The sequence below is a fragment of the Neolamprologus brichardi genome, chromosome 14 (genome assembly GCF_056152115.1).
Source record: "Neolamprologus brichardi isolate AB-2024 chromosome 14, ASM5615211v1, whole genome shotgun sequence".
Taxonomy (NCBI): Eukaryota; Metazoa; Chordata; class Actinopteri; order Cichliformes; family Cichlidae; genus Neolamprologus; species Neolamprologus brichardi.
The window spans coordinates 16,349,932-16,376,592 of NC_142117.1; the positions used below are offsets into that span (position 1 = coordinate 16,349,932).

A 26,661-nucleotide genomic window follows, 5' to 3' on the forward strand; every position below is an offset into this window, starting at 1 on the left:
ATGTCCTTGCTTGGGTTTAACTTAACTTGAAGTCTAGTGTCCACCCTATGATGGCGTTCGGTCTACATTAGCGCGTTTATCAGTGGTATTTAAGTGCCAGTGACGTGCAAACACTCGTCCGCTCTGAAGCAAAAGCTTGAAGGCTGAGTGAGGGATGCTATTTTTATATGAAATAACTCTGGCTATAGAGCAGTGGCGAGATAAGGTATTGGGTGAAGAGATATTGACTGACCCCTCCCCGACAACCCTCACTTCTAGTCAGTCAGGGCTGTTGCCACAGAGACGACCCTGCTACCATCAGAAGCAGCCCAAACTGCTGCTTCAGGGCCACATGGGGACCTTGGGTGCTTTCTTCACATAAACACGCAGATGTAGTCCGTGAAACAAAATGCTAAAGCCCACCTGAGCACACCCAAACACACACACATACACTGCGTACTACTCGTTGCTATGCCACTGTCGTCAACAAGGCATTCAACAACTACGTTTGAGCTATTTTGAGCCACACAACTGATCTGTGTCACTCATGGTGACAAAGCAACAAGGTCTCAATTTTGCATTGATGCACTCCTCTCAATTCTTTTTTCATCTTTCTTTTATTTACGCAACAAGCCTATTTTGTGGGTGAAAACTGGAAACAGTGGATTACATCAATACGGTCAAATTCAAGGGAGAGGGACAGAGTCCTCTAATGACTTAGTGTTATGAGGAATTTCTTCGCAAATGCTCCGACTAACTTTCATAAAAATCAGCTTGGTCGTTAGAAACAAAAAACGTACGGTGTTATTCACAACATAATCCCCTGCTGGTAATAATCATGTGCAGGGAATTGATTCTGATGTACATGCTTTAAGCACTCGTGAAATTTTATTATAAACTGGATAAGAATGGGATACGGCGGTGCCAGGAAAGGACTCTCGAGAGAAAGTTAATCAAGAAGCAGATATTCTGACATTTAGTCCTGAGTGAGTGACTCCCAAAACACTAGGAAATAAGGTAGAAGATACTGCGCAATTATAGACAGGCTGAGTAAAACCTCGCTTCACTAATAAACTGATATTGCATAATCAGTGGCGTGTAACTTCTTTTTTAATCTTTCCAGTTTGCCTACAGCCATGTCCTTGCAGCGAGGCTTTTGGGTAGTTAGATTCTGGATGCAAGAACAAGCACAGTTTCACATAACTGGGTTGCGCTCTGAAAAGGACAATGCTGACCTCGTCTCGTTAAATGATGCAACAGCAGTTTTGCTCCTGGATCTTCCTCACTGTGAAATCTGAGGACCATAAGAGGCTGATGGAAGGCAGAAATGCATCTTGGGATTTAAGACATTTCAAAACAGTGCCCTCTCTTGGTGGACCTGAGCATGGCATTGTCAGAGGTAATAACTTGCAGGTCTTTATGTTAAGAAAGTATTTTTTAATTAAAAACATGATATTATAGGCAAGTACATTTAGAGAATGAAGGACTGCATGATGTGCTAGAAAGTACTTTGTATCCTTAAAGATATGACTCACACCCAAACTGCCACACAATATCACTGCTGTGTGTGTCTTTTGAGATACATCCTACCTTTGAGGTTTCCATATCAGTTTCTTCCACTTCTTTTGCTTGGCCTATCAGTAAAGGTAGAGAAGAGTAAATGAGAAGAATATTTATAATATGATCCTTTGGATGGTTGAACTAAATGCAACCTTTTATGTGTTGTGGTTTCTGTAGATGGGCAAGATGACCTTTTCACTAGTAACAAAGCAGATCTTGGTCTCAAGACAGCCAAGAAACTCACTCTCAGCTATTTCACTGTGGTTATTTGTGAGCACTTGGACTCAAATTTCAAGGCCTAACGGACTTAATATGTCCTGATATCAGCTGCTAAACATCCAATTTAGGGAATTTAAACATCAGGGAAAGGGGGGGATATAATTATTTGATCTCCTGCTGAATTTCTAATTTTTATGGTTTTTTATTTTAATGGAGACAGAACATCAATCAACCAGTCAGAAAAAGAACTCCATTACATAAAAGTTAGACATTAATTTTCATGTCATTGAGTGAAGTAAGTATTTGATGTCCTACAAGAAAGCTGGAATTCTGGCTTCAATCAATCAATCAGTTACTCAACAACAGATGCTTCTGATCTCATCTACTGCAGCGGTCCCCAACCATTTTTGTGCCACGGAACGTTTTAATGACCAAGACAAAAACTGTGGTATCTTGCAACTATAATAATAAACGCGAATTCACTGTGTAATTGTGTAACTTTATTAGCAGCATCCTCCTGAAAATGCGCCAACAACATTGAGAGTAACATCCTCCTCTCTGCCCTTTAATGCTCTCTGGTCGCTATGGTAACGCGTAAATATTTCTTTCAAAATAAGACACACAACTACAACACGGGAAAAGACCCAGGGCAACTGAGTTAACGATAAAAACCCTGAAAACCATAAATTTCACATCCGAGGGTCGACTCTCGCGGCCCGGTACCAAATGACTCACGGACCGGGGGTTGGGGACCGCTGATCTACTGTATTTAAGCACACCTGCTCACAAAATCAGTTTCTTCCATTCTCAGATTTTTCTGTCAAAGGACATCAGGGACAAGACTTTAGAACTGCACAAGAAGGTAGAATGGGCTACAAGACCATCAGCAAGAAGTGCTGTTTGGGAGATTATTCGGAAATGAAAAGAAATTGAATCTGGAGCTTCATGGAAGATCGTGCCTCGTAGGCTGAGTATAACCATGAGAAAAGTGGTGGATTAGCCCAAAACCACACAAGAAGAGCTTGTTAATAATCTAAAGGCAGTTGGGACTACAGTCACCAAGAACACTGGTAACACACTACGTAATGGACTGAAATCTTGCAGGTCCCCCTGCTTAAGAAAACACATGTACAGCCCAGTGTTCAGTTTGACTGTAAACATCTAAATGATTCAGAGAAGGCTCGAAAGAAAGCGCACAAATACTTGTGTCACTCAATGACACGCAAATTAATTCATAACTTTTATGTGATGTATTTTTTTTCTGGATTTTTGGTTAATATTCTGTCTCTTTCCAATAAAATGAGCATACAAAAAATTAGTGACTGCTCATTTATTTACATATACATTTTTATCTGCATTTAATAAATAAACCAATATATTACTGGGTAGTTTGCTAACTCAACTGCTGCTAGTGACTCAAGACAGTGTATGCATGAATTATGGTGATCAGAGGCTCTCAATCACTCCTCCATCTATGTAGCAAATACATAATACAAATGTATTATGCTGCAATACATTTGCCTCCCAAGTCAGGGCTATGGCTTCCCACTCTTTTTGCCCGTGACTGAGCTTCCCAGCAGCTTCCTTCAGCTGTGCAACACTTTGTACAGACCCAATGCCCGTCAGTGAGGTAATCAAATTTGATACTTTTTCACCAAGAGAAATTGATTAACTGGAGTAACACCGGCAGATACAGAATAGAGGTTATTTAGCTAATGCTTTGGTATAATGCTGCTTACCTTGAGTCAAATAAATGCACAGTGTCAAATACCTTCAAGCAGGTTTTTTGGTACTTTTTCAGAGGCGCGGGGCACAGGAAAAGGGAACCCCTTAGCAAGAATAATCAAGACTGACTTTGGAACAGCTAGAGGAAAAATCAATCACGCCTCTGATGGAGGAAGGCAATTTATTGAAGACAGATTACACCACTTGATTTATAAAACCTGAAAAGCAGGCTTCCAGTAAAAGCGGCTATGTAAGAAAAGCAAACTTCTGCAGAGAATTTAATCTGAGATCTTTGGAGTTTACATCTCTAAACAGCTAAAGGAGCTTGAGTTTGAGATACTCAACAGAGCTGCTAAAACTATCTGTTTTGTCAGTTTGAATGATCATTTCAGTGTTTTGGAATTAAAACTGTAAACATTTAAATAGACAAAGCTTCAAAATGTCACCCACCCTGGGCTCAATGAAGCCAAAGTATCAACAAATAACTGGATAAATTATAGAATGTCATCAATAGACTACTCACGAATTATGTAATTGTTACTTTTATAATGATTTGAAACAACTGTGCTTCTGGCTCTCCATCTACAACATATACAGCATATCTGCAGAAAAAATGAATGCGATGTTGGTGTGCAGGGGCAGTGATATATTCATCAGTGGGACTGATTTGCTGATGAGTATAAGTGAATCACACAGTGAGTCAAAAGAGGCCCTGTGATTAGTCAGCACCAAGGTCCCACTGAATGCAAACACATGGCCCACTCAAACAGATACACTATGTTCTGTAAGTTGATGTGAAAACCTCAAACCTGGATGTACAGGGGTGACTGCAGTCTGTGCTGCCTGTCTGCTTATCCTTACCCACATACAATACTTTGAGTGCCCCAGTTTACTATATTGAGATGTAATAAACCATAGATCCAATTCTCCTGCAAACCAATGCCTCAGTAATAAGACTGTATAGGTGGACTTAAAGAAATCATAACTGGATTGCGGTCAATAAAAGATCCAACTGTAGTCAGACCTGTCTTGAAAGTGATTCATGAAAGACAAAGACAGGTCTATACTTAGTTTTCATACTATTAGGCAGCATATGTGCATGGCATATCTCCTTGTGTAACTCTACAGTGAGGCAGATGTCCACCCAGCATGAAAACAAGACCTTTCACGAAAGCAGTAAGCGGGTTTGCCAGTGACAGTTAGATTGTCTTTAGACAGGAGGACTTAATGAATCACCTTCAGTGTGACAACTGGCTCAAAATACAGGTTGGAGGGAAAAAAACCTTACTTATAAAGGTTTAGAGATGTTTTTAAAGAAGCTTTAAAAGAGCTCTAGAATTTCTTTTTAGGTCCGTTTTGCATGTCACTATCTTCAGCAGCTAAAAATGATATTTGAGCCTTACAGTCATTGCTAAAAGATTTGAATTTTCCTATACAGTGCATCAAACTGTATCTCTAACCAAGGCCGAGATATCCAAACATATTAACTCACAGAACTCACATTTTAGGAGGAAAATATGAAAAGCCACACATTTTTAACTCTATTTCCAACGTATGAGCGGTTAGGAACAACAGTATCTCATAAGCTTTAGCGTTTTAATTTACAACTACATGTAATTGAAATTAATTATCATTTTGGTAGAACTTTGACCTTCGACAAGTTAATGTGATTCAATGGTTATTTATATATCATATATATAAGTAAAAAAACGTTCATGCCAAAGTATATGACAGGGAAGAAAAACGAAATGCATGTGCAACTGGTATGCAATTTAGTATTCATAAGAATTCCTGAAATGTAATTTAAAAAAAAGATATTTGTGAATGTATATTAGTGGAGACACTTAAATACTTAGTGTGCATATTGCAAGCTTTCAACTATCCCAGAATATTAACAAATTGCAGCTTAGTTCATATCATAATATTTAACTGTTAACAAATTGCTTTTTAAAATTTGAATATTCTTAAAATACCATTTTGATACATATCATGTGACATGAAATGTGACTGAAAATATTTAACTGTAACAATGAATGAATCCAAAATAATGCTTAAAAAAGACCTCTTTTTTCCACTTCACTTGATCTTTAATGTTTATCTATTGGTGATTCATTTAGTAGCTAAGGGACAGTTATGTAGAGGTAGTGCAGTAATACCTGCCAGGAGTATTTATCACAGGGTGGTAACCTAAAACAGCCCTAGGACTGTCCTGCATCCCTGTCGACAGGCGAAGTACAGCTAACCAAATTGCCCTTAATGGATCTGGGCAGCAAAGATCACAGTCGAGATTTAGAAGCCGGCTGGAAAATCCTCTCTGCTGTGCGTGAGAGGCCGACTGTACAGGCACATTGTGATTTATTCTGCAAAACCCCTGTAGCCATTCATCAGTGTTAGGGAAAATGAAATGTGTTTATTAATCACTCTGACACTTTCTCCCAATTAAATATAAAGGATAAAGCTGACCAAAAGTTGTTGTTTAATGGTGATTTTAACCCAAGCCCCACCCTACAAAAAACATGGGAAACAGTGTAGTCACTGCAGCAGCACATTACGAAATCATATGAACTAAACTTATATTTATGAATCTACATGTATAACAATGTTTCATAATGCACGATGTCTAAAAATGCATAACCTTATATTAGTGTACAGCTGCAAGACATTCATAAAAATATTTAAATAATAAAGCAACTTAGAAGAACAAAAAAAGCTAAAGCAATTGACATTTAAAAACCTGCTTTGGACAGTTTTTCAGCAAAGGTCAAACAGAAAAGGGTACAGCAGGGAAATAATGCCAGGGCCATCTTGGTCATGTGAATTGGTCAGTGAGGCTACATTAGCATACATTATTACTTAATTCTGTAGACAATAAATAGCTAAATGAGCACATCTGGATTAAGGAGAACATACGTAGGTAGCTATCCATGTATTTTATACACACACACATACATATACATACACATACATCTGTATAATAGATACAGTTAGTCAGCCCGTTTGACACTTCATAACACCTTTTTATGTTAACACATTTTATACTTTATACTAATGCTATAAACTATTTTACGGTTTAGGATTAAGAATAGAGGTTGTTGCACTTTAACTCCAGGGCTGAAAACATTCTGCAACTGCACACCGGTAACAGAAATGAGAGCTGACCTTATGTTTGTGCATGGTGAACAGGTAGACACCATCCTGGCCTCTCTCCTGGCTCTCATGGCCTCTCTTCCCTTGTTCCGTTGTCAAAGTGTCACTTATCCAACATGTTTTGTCATCGTCACCAAATGTCGAAATCCCCGTCGTCCTTATCTTTCAAGCAGCACATCCAGTGTCAGTCAAATGAGACATAATGTCTCCGATGCAAGCAAACCAAAGTGATACAGACACTTGTAAAGCTAAAATGCTCGTTCGGAAGCCGCAGGATGTCCAGGCTGACTAAATGCTTATATCTTGGCAGAAACTGAACCAGCTGCTCATTATTCCAGCTACTGTCAAATCACTGCCTTCCTTCCTATACATAACAATAATAATAATAATAATGAAAAAAGAAAACACACACTGAGCTTGTGTTTTCAGTCTAAGTGGCTCTCACAGTCGCTTTCTACTGTATCACCTCACATTTGCTTGCAGAGCCATGGATGAGCAGTTGTACGCGGGAGGATGGATCAAGGATGTGAGTGCACTGATTGGCTGCCTGGTCATGGTGTGTGTGTGTGGGTAGGTCCCTTTGGTAGGCTCCCTGCGAACGGTTATGCTCGACGAGGGTGGTCCTTCACCTCTTTTCCTCTTGTCGTTGCTTTATCAGCCCCCCATCCTGTTCTGCTTCCCTCCGTCTCCGTGTCTGCACTAAAAGCTGCAGTTACGCTTTCCTGTTCCTCAGCCACCGCATCACAGCATGCTTGTGAGGACGCCACATCAGTGCTTCAGTGAATGCATGCACACAGATACTGAATGAATATGGAGAAGAAACAGCAGCTGCGTCATGCATTCATTTCCTCTTTCCAGACGTAATGGTTCTAGCAAGTGCTCACTGAAAATTTATTATATAAATAAATAAATAATTAAAAAACAACAAAAAACTCTCCTCTGAGGTCACAGCCTGAGCTAGATGTGGAGTAAGGAAGGAATTAGCTGTAGGTGGTTCAACACTGGATGTTATAAACAAATATATATTTTTTGGTCAATAAAAAAATGTAATGGTCATGAAATACCTGGTAAAAATTGCATCCATAGTTTTAGCTCATTTTTATTTATGTATTTATTGTTTTTAAATTAAAAATCTCATCATATGTTAATTGAATTCTTGCCTGTATAGTGAAAGTCACCCACAGCCAGACTAGTGTGTTTTCAAATATGTTGAATCTTTGCTTTTCTGGGCCCGTCTCACAAAGTAAAGGGCAAGATCAGATTATGCTGACCTCCATCACTGGAAGCTAATGTCTCTAACCACAGACATTGATCGATAATCCAGCATTTGAGAAGGCAGAAAAGCAATGCAGACATTAGAGCAAAGGCAGAGAGGATAAGGCAGGACAGTTTGGAAGAATCTCAGAAGCATAAATATCACAGCTAATATAAGGGGTGTCCATTATTAGCCAACCAAATCTTAGTTCATGAGAAGCCTCTTTATGGACCACGTTTTGATTGGTAGTTGGCTGCAGTATAAAAACAACAACAACACAACAAAGAAACACAACTAAAGTCGGTCAGTCATTCAGAGGCAAATGTTTTCATTTATATGGCTGGTGCCTGTGATTATTAGATTAGTTATTATCCAATGAGCTGGGCAGAACTCAAACAATGCTAATAATGTTAATGTATGTAGCATAAACCTAGCCAGCATGTATGGCAACGCGCTTTAACACAGGATAACGCAGACATTATCACATTTATAATAATTATAGGTTGTGCTCATTATTAGGCTTTTGTATTTCTTTCTCACTTTGCCATCAAAGGAAAAACAATGGAACTTTCCGAACCATTTTTCCAAATTTCCTGGAAAATGTATATGTAGATAATTGCTGAGTAACCCCATTATATTTTCCATGCAAAGAATGCATCAGAGCTTCTTTCTCCTCATCAAAACTGAAAGGTTTCTAATTACACTTGCATTACATTTTACCTAACCGAAGGGCTTTTTGCATGCATTATTTACAGGTGCTCCTATAAATAAGTATTGATCTTAAGCAGTCTGTCTCACTACTTAGGAAATACTGGAAGCCCTGTTACAAGGTCTACGGAGATAGATTTAGGTCCTGTTGGCTGTGGGATGGCCTCACGGATTGCTCTTTTCACACTGTACCCCACATAGGGATGGGTATCGTTTAGGTTTTATCCGATACCAGTACCAAACCGGTACTTTTGAAACGGTGCTGGTGCTTAAACGGTGCTCGAACCGGTGCTTAAAGAATGGAGAACACAAAATTGGTCCAAAAACCTCTCATGTTCAGCTGTTTTTTTGTAAAAAGATAACAATGTTAGCCTTTTCTGCAGCTATAGGGCCAGTGTTGGGACTAACGCGTTATTAAGTAACGCGTTACAGTAACTACGTTATTATTGTGGTAACGAGCACGGTAACTAGTTATAATGCCAAAATCAGGAACGCGTTAGTCGTTACTGGGATTTAGATAGGGTCGTTACTCGTTACTTCGTGTGGTGGCTATCGCAGAGCTTCCACAGATTCAGTAGCATTAGCAAGTGGTGGAGGCCAGCAGGTGGATGAGAGAAAGGGGACGCAGAAGGAAAAGAGACCCGAGGTGGCCGCCGGTCCGAGTGCGAACTGAACTTCAGGTAAGAAGTTATGACCTGCAGTCTATCTGGGTCAGATATAAACCAAGTTTAGGTGGAGTTTATTTTTGTTATTCTGACTTTTTCCGTACTGCGTACTAGCTAGCATGACAGAGTTTCTATACAGCTGGGTGGGTGCTATGAAGTTAATGATGTTGAACTTTATTTTGTTCATAAGTTATTAGAGTTGCCAACCGTCCCGTCTGGTATTCAGAGAAAATATTACGCGTATTGAGGTGAAAAGGAACAGTTTGTCCCGTAATTCAGCTACAATGAAAAAGACACAAAGCTGGAGTTATTCTGTGTCTTTGCTGCACAGCTGCCTCTTCTTCTTTGATTCTCCCCCTCCCTCTCCCGTTTCTACTTCAATCATGAAAACTGATCAGTGATCAGCTGATCGGCTTTTCTCTCTTGTTTGTTTATCGCCCACTTTGCGCCAGAAAGAGGAAACCAGCCGATGTCGCGTTAAACAACAGCAGCACGTTTAAGCTTGATCAGCTGTTGTTAGAATTTATTTAATATTAATTTCTAGTATCAGCTGATGTTTGCTGGAGCCACAGCTGTAAACCTGCTAGTCATGATATCGGTTTGGTTATCTGGTGAGAGGGAAACATGAAGATGAAACCAGGAGATGTTCTTACTGAATCATCAGAGCTGAACAGGTGATGGAGAAACAGGTTTACCTTTTAGGTGACATGAATGAGTTGAAGGGAAGTTATGAACTGTTTCTGAGAGACAAATAACCCCAGGATCCTTTTTTTATGTAGCTGACAGCTGGTAACTGTGCAGGTGCGGATCTAGCAAAGTTTTGCCAGGGGGGCCAGGTAGAGCATTAACAGGGAGAGGGGGGCACAAGGAAATACTTTTCTTTCTTATTCTCATTTAAAATATCTAGCTTTTAAAAAATAATTATCTGAATCTTACAACAAACGATTGATAGATTGATGCATATATACCATCAAGACAGTGTACATCTCTGTCACAACAGCGTTTGTTTTCATTCAAAGGCTTTATGATTTTTCCTATAATGGCGGGCCAGTCTCCAGTCAAAATGCCCGGGCCAATTTTCTGTCCCAGTCCAGCCCTGTACGCAGCTCATCTGCAGTCTGGTGTTACCTACATCTTCCTATTCAGAAGGCAGAATTTCCGAGTTCTGAGTACGATCAAAGCACCACGACTGCAGTTTTTGTGTTGGATGTAAAAGGCGCACATGACGCTGTGATGTAGGCTAGAATCATGGCAGCAGTCAATGACGGTCCAGGCGTGGGATTTCTCTCATGGAAATATGCACATTATCTTTTCCTTTCTATTGGTAGGTGGCACAGTGCACTTGTGGCAAGTAAGCAAGCTAGAAGACTGGCAAAGTTATGGAAGCAACACATTAACAAGAGAATTCTGAGTAAAACCAAAGTTACTTTCCCTAGTAACTAGTTACTTTGAAAGTAACGAGTAACTTGAAGTAACTGAGTTACTTTTGATAGAAGTAACTAGTAATGTAACTAAGTTACTATTTTAAAGTAACTTACCCAACACTGTATAGGGCATATATGGTATCACCCTTGGCTGGAAGCAGTGCTTAATCAATGGAAAAAACAAACTTTTTCCAAAAACCTCTCATGTTTAACTGTTTTCCACTTTTTCTTTGGTCATTTTAGCCTTTTTGGCCAGGGTGAAGGGAGCATCTGCCATCAAACAAGAAGACAGCCGCATGTAACTACGACGGTGTTTGCTAGTTCACCTGGGCATTTTTAATCTGTAGCTCTGTTCTAAAAGAACGTACGTACCTAGGCCCGCCTACTACGCTTGCAAAGGTAAAATGATTGGCTGGAATCCAAAGTGCATGACATCTCAGGAAGAAAAAAAAAGCACCAAAATGTGTGCTGCTTTTTAGTCTGGTTACTACCGTTTATGTCAGAACCGGTGCCAGATACCGGTACCCATCCCTAACCCCACACATGCTTGATTGGATTTAGGGGGTTTGGCGACTGGGTCAACACCTTGAGCTCTTTGCTCAGAGTAGTTTCTGCTGTGTGGGGAAACACATTTCGCGGAGGGACGTCAGCTTCAGCAACATTAATAAAAATGCAAGGATTTAAGACTTCTCATCAAAACATTGCACTGTAATAGTACGATCAGCATTTTTTAATCCCCCCTCCTCCCTTATTTTTTTTTTAAATGTATGACTGGTGTTAGATTAGTTGTTAAAAAAAAAAGATGTACTAACTAAAAATTTACTGCTATTGTTTAATTATATTCTGTCATATGCACTCATAACCATTCAGTTCTATGTTTTCCTCTCAATAGGCAGTTATCCACCTCTGTTGTTCTGCCATCCTACCCGAAGCAGAATGTATGAATCATTCTAAAAATGCAGAGGTGTTTAAGTGAAGATGGCAATCAAACAAAATGCAACAAAAGCAGCATCTCTTGGACTAATAGTTAACACTCACTATTACAAAATACACCCACTGTCATTCAGAAGGTTTGCCCACCATATACAACATGCAGCTGAGCCACCTGTGTATCCAAAACAAATTTCAGACATTCTCCGAGTCCCGTGTCCTCACAAATTCAACAAGCATTAACTAGGAAGAAAAGGAAAATCAACATCTAATTACCATCAATTTTCCCACAAAAGGCACGGCTCCTGGCTTGAAAGGCATTGCACTAAATGCCGAAGTACAGAGACTCCTAGTGGTTTAAACCTGGACTGGCCTGCTTGTCACCAAACTCGCATGACTGACCACTCAAAGCATACCAAAGCAGACACACGCATACCAGATTGCACACACACAAACACAGAATAATAACAGTGTTCATTCAGCTCAGAAAATGTGCTGCACAAACATCATTTCTCCTGAATGATCGCTGCAAGCATCAAACACAGGCACACATCAAAAAGCAAAGCGCTTACATGGTTATGGCCTCATAACAAACTGCCAGTATCACTTTCTGCATAAAATAAAACATGCTCAACACCATGTCTGAAAGATAGTACAGTATATCTATTCCTGAGTTGACTATACTCTGACTCAACATTGGAGAGCAGTCCTAAAGTCAGAAACGTAGAAACAGCAACTTATATAATTTCCCGTCATGCTGCCGGTCAAAGACTTGCTTGTAGCCAATCACACTCACCTTTCCAGTGTACGCCTTGGACCTTTTTGCATCAGGTCCAGCACAGTCTCTCTTGCACAGCCTTCACACCCCAAAGAGCAAAGTGTCTGTGCCCACAGTGTGAGTGCACAGTGCTGACCTGCCACCGGCTGGGTAGCTAAAGGACTACAATCTCCACAACAGTGCCCAACCTACAAAGCCCTGTTTGTGTCTAATGTTGTTTGTCCAATAAAAGATAACAATGGCATTCCATGGCTTGCAACTGTATTCACTGCTGGCCTCTCCAAATGTAAAGCGTATTCAGACACCTTGGTTGGTGGACAAAGGCGTGAATCTGTGTCACATGAGGGGTGGGTGGGGCCAGGGCAGATGGGGTGACAGTAAGGCTGGTCACGGTGCATAAGCTCACCAGCATACGATGCATGCCACCACCTCTACGGGGACGATGAGGAAGTAGACTCACCTGATTTTGTCCGCTGCACTGTCAGACCTGCACGGGGGAAAAAAAGAACATTCAGTCATAGCGTACTGTAGACACGGCTTTTATCTAACAGCTGAAACACTCTGCATCATATTATGTGGTTGTGACATCAAAAAGACACTTTCTTTTTCTTCTAAATAACTATAATTTCTCACTTTAGAACAACTCATGTAAAGAATCTATTGCATTCATTATATATTCATATAGTTTTACAAACTCACTAACTATAATTTACCTGAGACGCATGAGGTGAGGCGCGTGTCCACAACTGCTTGTTAACAGAAGGATCTAATCAGCCAATCACTTGGAAGCAATTATATTTAGGGATGTAGGCACTGGTCAGATGACCTGCCAACGTTCAAACTGAGCATCAGGATGGGAAGAAATATGATTTGTGACTTTGAGTGTGGCATGGTGATTGATGCCAAACAGAGTGGTCTCAGTATTTCAGAAACTGCGTCCCTACTGGGATTTCCCCGGAAAAGCGATTGGTCAGACTACTTTGAACTATCAGGAAAGCAACAGTAGCTCAAATAACCACCCAAACAAGAAAGGAATTAGAAGCAGGAATCACCAGACACTGAGGAGCCTTCCTGTTCTACAGTAATAAAACCAGAATACAACCTGCTTGAAACCAAGTTGTCCCATTAAGTTGAGCTCATTGACAAAGACTCATTCAGACTGATGGCAGCATGTGGGCAATCTGTCTGCATTTACAAATTAAGTGCAATTATTTACAAACCTTCAACAATCAGAGGGTGACTGCAGTCAGTCCAAATCAGACTGCAACTGTTTGCAGAAAGGTTGCCTCCTATCAGGCGATGCGTGCAACCACCTTGCATTCAAAAATGGTATTGACTGTGCAAGACCCACAATCTCTGGGCAGCCACTGGCTGTGAATGTGAAAAAACTTATTCAGGATAATGATTTACTAATGTGTACAATTTGATATCATTATGTAAGAATGAAAACACAATGCATATTAATTCAATATTTGAGCATTTATAATGTAGTTATAGATATCTGGAGGAGGTGAGCTTCCCCAGTGTATGATTAAATAAAGTCTATCTCTGTCTGCTTGCTGCATTGTAGTGCTTCATATGGTGGTGGAAATATAGCTGCGGATATATTACTTAAACCTTCTGAGAAGGGAGGGGGTTTAAAGCTAAGTGTCACATGACAGCCTGGCAATTTCACTGGAGTTACATAACGTATTCTCTATTCTGCAAATTGATCCAGTGATGGCATGTCTCACAATGCACAAGTTTTCATTCACAACTCACAATCATGTGCTGCATCATCTTCACCGATGAGTCATATTACACTCACTTAGCAAAGTCACATTGTGATATTACATAACACTATCTGCAGTTAAAGTGGAGGAGTTGAGCAGAAGCGTCAGAGGCAACGAAACCAAAAACATGACAATGACAGGGAATGAGCAAACTTGTCTTCACGTCCTTCCCAAAAACCTCCCCAGATGCCCTGATAATCTGGCTGAGGCAGCTAAACGTTCACATATTGTGTTAGCCTGCTGCCACTTCACCAGAAAATGCAGCTGCGCACATCATACACCGAGCAAAAACTGCAGCACACCAGGCAGACAGACAAACGCAGAGAGAGCAAAAAACACAAGCGTGACTGGCATGGAGATGACGACACGGGCGAAGTTTGCGAGAAGGCAGCCGCCGGGCAGAAATCCAGCTGTTTTTACCTGCAGAGGAGACATGACATTCCGTGCCCTCTAAAGCCGGCTACAGAACGCTGCTCTCCCTGCAGCTGCTGCAGACAAACCTCACTAGCTATCACCAGTGCAGCAAAGAAAAGAGCGGCAAAAAATCCCATAGGTTTCACAGGTGCTGTTCCTGATTTGAGTAAGAGGAGACACTGAGCGAGGAGAGTGCGCGGGAGGGAGAGCAGGACAGAGAGAAACAGTGGAGGTGTAGTGCACAGCTCTGGTAGACTGAGCTAAAAGCAAAGACAACTAAGTGGGTGGTTATTCAGAGGCTAGACGAAGGGGATTCTTGCAAATTTTCTCTTCAGGATGTCCTACTTTTGCATCATGCTTGACTGAATCTTAGCTCTGCACGTGAACAATATGAGCAGCAGTTCATTTGCTCTAAAGCAACAAACTATTTATTTTAACCAGATTCTACTCTGTTTTTGGCACACCACATTAAATTATGAGCATGAAATTAGCCAGTTTAGAAGAATAATTATTGACACAGTCTTGTGTTTTTTTTTACCTGCAGGCTGTCATTATCTGGTGTGATTTTAAGCACCACCCTTGGATTGAAAGACTTATAAATTTGGTGTGCAGGTTTTCTTATGCAAAAATCTGTTTAATTTTTGCACTGATCTAACAAAGTTCCTCTTCCTCATCTTTTTAAAAAAATATTATTTTAATATTTATAGCAGATGAACAGCTATTGGAACATCAATAAAGTTTGCTGTGCAGGGACAGAGACCACACTAGAGACTCTGCTTTTGCTTCCGGTACTCTGAGAATAGGAAAACTACATGTATTATCAAGGCTTCTCTACAGCTTTACTATCTGATTGTAAAAATTGCCATAAAAACTGGATATCACATCACAGGCCGACACATGTATGACAAATAAAGACATGCACACGCTTAAGCACCAGATTCAGTTACTGATTTTACTTCTCAGTAGTGATGCTGTGACAACTGCAGCAAAGAGTGACAAAGAGCTAATCTCTCAACTCAAACTGAGCTCTGGGACGCAGAGCCTCTAATTGCTGTGGGAGAAGTTACATATGACCGCTACGACTGTGGTGTAGGCACCAGTAAAAGAACCTTCTCTGTCAGTTTGTAATTCTCATGAATGTCACATCAGAAGGAAAATCAGAGCGTGGCATTTACAAGTTTATGGATAGTTCAAAAGCTTTATTTGAATCCATTTTCACAGAACGAGGCCCCTCGAAGAAAAAAATAATGTTTTTTTGAATGAGGCTTCAATTAGCATTTTTATGAAACTGTTGAAATATCTAAATGTAAAGCCACAACCAATCCTTTTGCCTCACTGTCAGTACTAGCAAAAAAATAGACCTTGGACTGCCCTCTACTGGAGAATATATGCAATAACCAGAGACTGCAATATGAAATGACCAAAAACACTGACTTCATTGTTCTTTCACTTTGAATGACTGTATCAGATAGACACACAAAACACAGTGTATGTGCCCTCACTGATGCTCACAGCATCATAATTCCTCTAATAATAAATTAAATTCTTACAGAGTGACCCTTGCAGTGTAGTACATAACTTCCTGGGTTTGACCTTCAAATCCCAGCTTCGACTTGGTTTGCTAACACATGTTAAAAGTCCTCTTGCACATAAAAAGTGTCTCATGCAAAGGCAAACGCGTGCAGCAGTTACACACTTGCTTACCTCTCCTCTCGGATCAATGGAGTCAAGAAGCGATTGCTTTCGTCTTCATGGCTACTCTGCAGGCTGCTTTGCTGACTGCTTTGCTGGCTGCTGCAAGAAAATCAGGGTGACAGTCAGTGTCACGCAATTCCAGCAAAAATGAAGAGATACAGAAGTTGCATCTAAAATGTATTTATTTTTGGCCTATTTCTCCCTAAAATAAATAAAAAAGAAAAACACAACAAAAGCAAACATACATACAAATAAACTCTATGCGTGAACTTATATAAAAATAAATTTCATCTATTAGTTTCAACTCTCACACTGTCAGCATGTAAAGTATGTGTCAGCTACAGTTTTTGCATGCACATATCCCATGGTAACACTAGAGGGCGACATATGACATGGGCTATGCAAAGAAAAAAAGAGTTCTGCAGTTTTTTGGGGGGTTACAGATGTTTAAATATATATAGAGAGAAAATATTCATTCACAAAAATGGGGCTTGAACAGCTTAGAGCCAGAGATCTTTTGAAGAGATTTAGGATCGTTTCTGCTACACCACAAATAATGCACAAGCTGCAGTTTATTTATCAGTTACTTTTTTATTTAGTGTGACTAAACGTTTTATATAGTATATGACTAATACACTAGTAATAGAGAGCGTTTTTTCCCGAGCATTTATTTCCCTATTTTAAAATTCTGCAGTTATTCTCATCCACGCTTTGACATTTAAGAATAAAGCCAGTCTGTTGGGGAAAAAGGTCTTCATTAATTCACACTCTTAAGTCTGCGGGATGCCTTGACCTATTTCCTAAAGCAGCTATGAGCTATCCAAGCCTGGAGGAGATGCTGGAATGTATGAAAAATGCAGATTTTGGGAGCCCGAGATTATTTTGGGAAATTGTTGACGCACTTTGAAAATACTTGTCCGAGTTAATCAGTTATTTTATTAATCTGTAATGTTCTTTTCGAACGTTTAAGTTCTTACTATTAATAATACACATGTATACACTGCTACTAATATAAATGAAAAGTAGTTAATAACATGTATCATGTAACAAAATGTAACAAAAAAAACAAAAAAAAAAAACAAAAAAAAACTTGACTCCTGACAGCAGATGTCACTCAAAAGATAAATTTTTGCAATTTCATATCATTTTGCCGGGTTCCTATCTTCCCTCCTGCTTCCTCCACTGCAACTACAGAGTGTCTGCAAGCTGTTCACTCAAGGCTAAGACATACTGTATGCACTCTAATCAGATGTGTTTATTCTGGTGTATGTATCTCTGTCCTTCAGAGCATGCTCATTCTAAATGATAAGAACAGAATGTAGACATGGAGTCAATCCAGACTGAATTATTCATTGCTCGTACACAACTAGTACAATACCCCCGACACTATTCATTATACTTTCTTACTTTTTCCTTTTTAAACCAACACATTAAAAGGTACAACAAAATCAAGGAAAACAAAGCTACATAATCCAAACTTCGATCACGTATGATCCATGTTTATAATTTATATTGTATCTCCTCATCTTTAAATATTAAGAAGTGACTGGTTTACAGTTCGCAGGATACATATTTTCTTTATTTATTTAGTAAATAACAGTTTAAAAAAAAAACGAAAGGGAAAATGAACTTTGCAAATGTGCGGCTTGATGCTTAGTACTTAATAACAGCCCATCAGCTTATAAACACTTTTTATAGCGGCTACATTCTTTCAGTTCTTGTCTGGGGGGATTTTAACCTACAGCTCCAGAATAAAGCTTCTAGTTCTGTGACTTCCTTCAGCTTTATTTTTCCGATGCTAAGCTTGGGAACTCTGACAAAACCTTGGTTTACACCTCTTTACGTTGTCCAATTTTGAAACCCTCCTTATTTTCAGCTTCTAGCACTGTTGCTCATTCAGGCCAAAAAGTTCAATTGAATTTCATCAGTGTCCAGGACTTAACTCCAAAGACTCCAGGCTTTTCTTTCCTTTCCTTTTAAATTAATTTGCAAATATTTCACTTGGCAGTAAGCAGATTTTTCAGTTCATATTTGTGTAGGTGTCACAGCACAGACCAGAATGTGCATTACTATTCCAGTCTAATGCAGTCAAACACTTAGAGAGGATTTGCCTTTCTATCAATCCTGCTTGACATGTACAAAGAGTGCTCTCTCAAAGTAAATCTTTACCTTCCAGAAGTCAACTTGTCCTCGAGTGTTCTTGTTAACTATGATTTTAAGTCACTGTGAACTGTGGAACTGTCTACCTGACAAAACTTTGCCATCTTCTTCCCGCTGCTTAATGAGAAGCAATTATTTAAATTTCCAGACCTTGTTAAGTCACCAGCTCCCCTGTGCTCCAGATGGACACACAGTGCCTTCACACTGGAAGCAGCAGGGGAAATAAAGATGGACGATTCTCAACAATGAAACTTCTCTGTTCACAATCCAAGCATGTGACTATAGATGCTATGCAGTTATTTAGATGTTCCCCAAGTCAGAGGGTTTGTATAGCTTTGAAATGTGCATCACCCAGACTTCCCTATGAACAAGTCATAACCCTAATAAAGACTTTGCAAACATTATATGAGAGCTCAGACCACTTAGGCTGCTCAAAGTTTTACAAACTACATGATGATTTTTTTCTTTTTCTACTCTAAAACCATGAAAAAAAATCTTCTCTTGCTTAAAACGTTAAATTTCATGTCTTTTGAAGACGATTTTAACCTTTATGCTAAAACTACAGACATTACGACAAATGTTGACTATGGTTGACCAAACTAACCACTTTACACCTTAAAGTAGAAGAATTCACCTTGTTTTGACATGTAATCAGAAGCACTGCTCTTTAACTCAGAAAGTTCTATTGTTCACATAATGACACAAAAATACCAACATTGTTTCTACGACTGCAATGAAACTACCTGAAGAACAGCAGAGTTCTGGAAATCTCTTCAAATCTCAGTTTTTTTCTGTTGAGTAGCTGAAATATTTATGTTTAGACTAGGGCTGCCACGATTAGTCGACTAGTCACGATTACGTCGACTATTAAAATCGTTGACGACTAATTTAATAGTCGACGCTTCATTTGAAGCTTTGTATGATCCCAAAAGACGCAGGAATAAGTAGTAGGATTTAAGAGTGTAATAACGGACTGAAACAGAAGATGGCAGCACTGCATGTACAAGGATGCCAGCTGGTGTTAAACCCCAAAGAAGAAGAAGCTTTGTCCCAGAATTCATAGCGCAGCCCCGCTCAGTTTCCAACAATGGCGGCAGCTAGTTAGTTTTAATATTACTCTTATTATTCTTTTTGGGTCACAAAATAAAGTTTAACATATTTTCAGGCGAGAATGTAGCTGTGTAAACCTCAAATATCTGCTCAGTTTATCAAGACACCACATACTTTCAAAAGCGCTCCGACGTTTTCGGAGACGTCTGTTACCCACTAACTCAATAGCTAGCAGGGGGTCTTTCGCTACTCAGGTTAAACATATATAAGTCACTTAGATAACTTAAAAATGGTATTGTTTGGCTTTTTTTTGTATTTTATTTGTTCCTGAATAAATCAGTTTGGCTGAGATTAAAGTTATAGTTTTTACACAGCTGAATAAACGTCAAGCAGACAACTGATTATCAGAAGTGTGAGATGCTCAAGAATTTACTCCGGTTTCCTGTTATATTTTAGATAGCAAGGAGTTTATTAAACTTCACCAAAACAATCTGCAAATTTCATTAAAATTTAATAAACTATCATTTTGTCTTTATTTTTAGTTAGCACATACCTTAAACACTTAAAGCTGTAAGCTAATGATAGTTATATGAGAGCAGATGCGTGCTGGTGCAATAAACTGTACGTTTTACGTCCAATGGATTTGATTAGTCGACTAATCGCAAAAATAATCGGTGACTAGTCAACTATCAAAATAATCGTTTGTGGCAGCCCTAGTTTAGACCAAGTAGGGGTCAAACTAGGTAAAAATGTTCTACCACTTTCTGGAAATTGTTCTGCTCTTATCAAGCAGCAGCTTCCACTGTGTCTGTAAGCTCCCTCTGTTCTTTGAAACACTATCTTAGACACGCAGAGATACACATAGGTCCACATGCACACACAGTGTGCACACCGAATGTGTCAGACCACAAGACGAGAAAAACATCAGAATGACAAGATTAAGATGAAGCAGGATAACATGTCAATACTGCGACAAGGGATAAGTAAAAACACTCAGGCTGGACAAAGAATGCGTTGCCAAGGCTTTACTTAGAGAGGATTAAAATCAATAACATTTAAATGATTTCATGATTTCGCATTCATCACAAAAGATTTAAACATTTAAAGCAGTTTGATGAGAGGAAAACCGATTGGGCTTCCATGTCAGTGATGAAAAACTAAAGTTGTATAACAAAGAATTAATTATTTAAAGAATTTTAAAACTGCAGTCAGAGTCAAATAAATCAATTGTATTCTACACCTGTTAATTCTTTAGAAATGTAAAAGGCATCATGGGCTGATTTACTACAGGAAGCGTAAAACGTCTTAATTTCATCCTAGTGAAATACTTCTGAGTGTTTCCATGAGGAGAAAACCGAGTTAACGTTCACACTGCAACACATCTGACTATCTGTAAAGGATCTGCCAGAGTTGTATATTAACTGAGGATTAGAAGCAGGTTTCACGTCACAAAGCTTTTGCACACATTGTTGAGTGCACAACATTTCTACTGCTGATTTTATGTCACATTTACAAACTAAAAACAAGTACTGACAGGTAACATTTTCTAAAACGACACCCTATATGTAAATGAAACATAAGAGTGCTTAAGTATAAATTTCTCCTTACATCTCAAAAAATGTTTCTAAATGCCTACGATTATATATAATATAATGTAATATAATATTTCTAAAGCCTTTCAGAAGAGAAGATCAAGATAACCAAGGTAACAGCACCAGATCCCTTTATAAATCTACAAAGATGTGGTTAAATATAAAAGCTCTGCTGCGTTTGTATATTAACTGGGAAATTAAAGCAGGCATTAAGTCACAAAACCAATGTAGGCATTTTAAAAAGCACAAGTTTAATAGGTTTTACTTCGGCTGCTGCTTTTGTGCCGTGCCCATGTCACTCAAAAAACAACTACTAAGCTAAAAGCCTTTTAAAAAGAAAGAATGATGTGATGTGTGTTATACCCTTCATATTTCATATCTAAATTAACTTCTTATCTTAATTTTAGAACCTCCAGAATGCAATAGCATGAGGTTAAACTATATCCAATTTAAATGAACTGAACAGCGAACCCCTAACTACAGTATTCATGAATGACAGCTTATTTATTATTTTTTTAGGTTCCACAATCTAGAGTTACTATTTATTTGTTTGTATAAAAAGACTCCAAAATAAGAGGAAAACAAATTGCATTGGAAATCGGAGGTCACAGTGGTGGTTCAAGCTGCATGCTGACAAAAGCTGCCTAAAATAACACAATAACAATTTATTTCATTCATACGTTTTTCGTAGTGAGCCATCAGATATTGTAGTAGATATTTCTAAGAATGTTAACAGTATGGAGGAAAAGTCAGGGAATGTTACAGATTGATGATGAATTAAGGGAAAAAACAGAATGACCGACTCTGACAGTGAAGGTTCCAGGAACTTACAGTTTTAGGGACATTTTACGGGCATGGTTTGGAGCCACTTTACAGGAAAGGGTCACTGCAAATTAATACAAAGCACTTATGAGTAATGAGTGAAAAAATTTGTATGCTCATGGGAATGTTTTCTCCGGGAAGAAAGATGCCCCACTCGTAAGGCATGAGGGTTTACTGATGAGAAAAAAAAATTATGTAAAAGACATTCTGTGCCATTTGTAATTTCTCTCTGATGCATCTATCGTGTGATGAATAAGGTAGGTAGAGTCGAAAAGCTACTGATATAAGAACCAGTTCATTTACCAATTAGTAGTATTGACTGATTATTTGCAGACAAACATGAAAAACTACAGGCAACCACGGGAATCTGCTAGCAACCAAAGCAACTAAACTCACTGGGAGGTTTTTGGTGCATCAACTTCTTTGCAACCCTCTTCACCCAGCAACAGCCAGAAACTACTGGGAACTGCTGTCAACCAGTCGTGATATACACATTTGTATCTAGCAACCATGTGGTTGATTCACATCCAACATGGCGGACAGCTGTAGAGCAATACGCATGTGACGTCATGTGAGACCACTCAGTAGAAGAATGTGGGAAAACAGCTTTCAGTCGTAACAAAGGTTTCGATACAGCGGATGTTGTATTAAATATCAACTCTGCGAGAGAACATTGTGAAACAGAACAAACTGTCTTGGACGTTTACGCACTTCTTGTTCTGCTTCAGCAATAATTAAGTAACGACAAATATTAACATCTGAATTATTTATATCACTCTCACACAGTTTTAAACCATGGTATATTTTTTTCTTTTACATAATAGATTCAGTTGTACCAGGCAGCACACTGAGAAGCCATGTCAGCTTTATGCCACAGTACATTATTAAGCTGAGGAACGCTTCTTACATAGAGATTTTCTCAAGAACTGCTCGATAATGACCGTACTTCACACTCAAGGATGTTGCAGCAGTTATGCACCTCTGGAGAGTGCCTTCAAGTCAGAGAAAGATAGCACATTTATGGAGGGAAGAATTAAACTATTCCTGTCTGCTGTTAGCAGTGGTAAGTGGCCTCCAAAAAAATACAGTAAAGACAGAAAAAAAAAAAAACACAACGAGAAGAGAAATTATCAGAGCTTTTCCTTCTAGCTTGTCATGGTTTGGGAGGAGAAAATATTATTTTCTACAAGACTAACCAAAATGCATTTGTATTCCTAGGCCAACCAGGCAGGTTACAGTTTAGATTCAGGTCAGGCCAGACTTATATGAGCAGTGAAGACAATAAAGATGTCTAACTGATAACTAAAGGTAAATGCCACCAGTTCTGTGTCTCATTACAACACAGTCACAATCTCGCCTTCTTTTTTTCTGAGTTATAGCTGTGAATACCAGTAAAAAAAAGGAAAACATTAACATGCCAAAGTAAATATGTCTGAAGGTTCTCAGTCATCCAGGTCATCGTACTCTAAGGCATCTAGACTTCTTTAAGTTTCCTTGAAGATGTTTCACCTCTCATCCGAAAGCTTCAGAGCGACAGGTGGAGCCCTATCACTAACCCCCTATTGATATTGATACTCTACCTAATTACACGAGCCAAGGTGTGAAAACGGGTGTAGGTCACAATCAGCCACGGTTTCGGGTGAACCCATTGTGAAAGGGTAATCTTTGACCTTTTGGATATTAAATGTCATCATATTACCAAATTATTCTATTGCATATAGTTCTGTGGAATTTGAGAAGAAGATGAGAAGTAACAAAGTACAAATACTGTTACTGTACTTTGGTAGAATTTTCAGGTATCTGTACTTTACTTGAGTATTTATTTTTCTTACTTTAACTTGTAACTTTCGTTCTCTACATTTTAATACAAGTATCTGTATTTTCTACTCTTTAAATTTTCAAAACAGCGGTGTTACTTTAGGTTTTAACACATTTTGGGGATATTTTTATTTAACAACAACACCTGAAAGACTACAAGAGATGTTATTTGTGTAGCCATTGCCAGGACTTATCATACACAGAAAAATGAAAAGCATAATTTATACATCACTTATAGGCCTATACTTCGGGGTTAAAGTGGACGGTGACAATCAGAACAGAGTGTTTGGTGTAGATGTCCATTAATTGTGGTTGCGGTACTTCAGCATTTAGCTAGTCTTATGGAAGAGGAGCAAGCATAAAGGGAGTAAGGTGCTTTAAGTGGCGGGTCATTTCAAATGCAACATTTCTATGAGCTCAACAAATATCAGCAAAAGCAAACTGCTTGTGTGCAGTTTGTCACACAGTGTGTCTGCAAGCTGTGTTTCTCAGGGAGAGCGTTGATGGCACTCACAGATGGAAGGGGAAACTACAGAGGTATATATCTAAAAAGTAAGAACTGCTCAGTGGCATTTGATAAATTGGAAATTTAAAGCTGCATTAAAGGTGTATTTTTTGCTTTTATTTGATAGTGGAACAATGAAGGCAGACAGGAAAGTGAAGAGAGAGAGAAGGGGAAGTTATGATGCAAAGGGCCGTGGGTCAGACTCAAACCCAGCCTGCTGCACTCCAGCCATGTGGCATATGGTCACCTGCTCACCCACTGAGCAAATCTGGCACAATGTCCTCATTTTTTAAAATCAGGTATTGGATCTGTATATGATGTGAAGCTATGTTTTTTCACAGACTCCGTTATTATTAAAATACTGCTGTTTAGTGCAGGATAATCAGGTTAGTTTGTGATGGATTTTAAAGTAAAGAACAATGTTGGGTGGTGTTCAGCAGCTGAAGTTGATCTGTAACACTGAACAACACTTTATAAGGAATTCTATGAAGTCATTACTGTTCCCACTTCAGGAACACTGAGGCATTTAACGCTTACCATAATTCATAAATGTTGAGGTTTCCTGTTTAACTATTAGCAATTATCTTATAGCCACATTAGCCATCTGTTATTATTAAGCTAGTGCCTATGGAGAACAATAAAGCAGTAACATTAATGTGGAAGCAAATATTATCAGCCCTGCTTGTCTGTAACATTAATAGACAACGTTAAATTAACAGGATAAAACAATTGTTTGTGTCTAAAAAAGGGATATTAAAAAGGAAAAGTCTACCAGCCACACACTACACAGGAACAGTGACAGAGAGTGGCAGCAACAAAAATATGGCACAATGTTACCTGAAGCATAGCACCATCTCAGACAAGATTAAAAGAAATTGGCTTTATTTTTTTCGTCAATACCTAAGAGAAATACATACTTAGTTAAGTTGTTTGTAATATTACTATAGTAGTAGTAGTAGTAGTATAATAGTAGTATTATATATATATTTTAAAGAGTATCAGAATTTTGTTATTATTTCCTCTGTGACACCGAAGTGTATTTTCTAGATGTCAGTAACGAGTTAACTAGTCGCTTTTGCTAAGTCATTTGTTTATCTTTGCAAAATTAGATTATCTGCTACAAATAACATTCAGAGGCCTGACTGAACAATTGAGTGCATTTGCAACATTATTTGTATTTGCAACTTAGAATACTATGACTTTTCCTCATGCTGCACGCTTAATTACTTTATCTGATATACCAGACTTTGCACGCACATACTTTCAAAGGAGGAAACTATCTAAACCTTTTGATCTGTCTTCAATAGTGTAATCAGATCAACCTTTTAAGCTATGAGTAAATGACTGAAAACATTTACTGTGTATGCCTCCTGCATGCATGAAGATGTAACTTGTTAATGTGGGTAACCTGTGGACAGGGGTCAACACTCTGGTGACTCCATTAATGTTGTGCAACAATCTGTGCAATTTATTTTTGTATTTTTTAATGGCTATTATGGCCCTTAATGTTCTTTTTTAGTTTAGTCTTTCTGCATACAGCCCTTTGTGACTGAAAAACACTCAACAAAAAACTATCTGACTTACTTATTAACTTATTAACTAACAAAATATGGACAAGCACAATCAGTACATAAGACTCAGCTAAACAGAGACCTAAAGGTTCAGTCATTGAAAAATACCATGCCAACAACTGAACTCTCAAGTTAGAGATACATCATTAGTGCAGATAGCAGGAATTATGAAGCATCATGGAGGTATTAGGGAATAAGAGGGGTTTAGGTGAATAGAAAGGGCCCATACAAACCTGCTCTCACTGCCTTGCTCCTTCTTTTCTCTGACCTTCAGCCACTTCCTCAACAGGAAACGCTTACGGCGAGGAGATGCACTTGGTGTGGAGCACCTCGACCAGGAAGCAGCATCTTCGTCGCTTGATGGTGTGATTTCGATGGAAGGCAACTGAAGGTACTCCTTGGAGCTGGAACGAGATCTGGCTGTAAGGTGGCAGTTGGTCGGCCGCCCTCTTTCGATCTCCCTTTCACTGGGCACATTCCTCATGCGGCGCATTTTGAAGCGTTTGCGACGGAGGGTTGGTGTTGACGAGCTGGATCGCACAGAGCCATCTGACACAGCATTGTTTCCTCCATCGGAGTATGCTGGAGCATCTTTTGGCACACTCACCTGGAGTGAAGGAGGTCTAAGAGTGTCAGTCATGATTTTTGCCTAGCTCTCTAAATACTCCCCTAAAACACTTCTTTTAAGATACACTACTTAAGATTATTACAGGTCTTGCAATTCTGTGCCTTGAAGAATTGCAGAAAAGCTCAGGGCTGAAAAAGTGAGGCACAGTTGAGATCCTTGACAATCTTTGGTAGACCTCCCATAGCCCTTTCAGGTCTTGTTTATGTTAAAGCCCTTTCTGCATGCTAGCCTACGGATTATAAGA

The 26,661-nt window shown here is 39.0% G+C and overlaps 1 protein-coding gene across 5 annotated transcripts in view; it reads right to left on the bottom strand.

Annotated features, from left to right (window-relative positions):
• Positions 1 to 26,431, bottom strand: part of gramd1bb (GRAM domain containing 1Bb) — a 72,709-nt gene extending 46,278 nt beyond the window's left edge. For all 5 annotated transcript variants that reach the window (XM_035913821.2, XM_087850907.1, XM_087850908.1 and 2 more), the window contains exons 1-3: positions 26,023 to 26,431; positions 16,281 to 16,370; positions 12,851 to 12,877 (exon numbers count right to left, since the gene is read on the bottom strand). In XM_035913821.2, the coding sequence (XP_035769714.1) occupies positions 12,851 to 12,877; positions 16,281 to 16,370; positions 26,023 to 26,429 (524 nt within the window). In that variant the 5' untranslated portion in view covers positions 26,430 to 26,431. The remainder of the gene's footprint in view (positions 1 to 12,850; positions 12,878 to 16,280; positions 16,371 to 26,022) is intronic.
• Between the last annotated feature and the right edge of the window lie 230 nt (positions 26,432 to 26,661).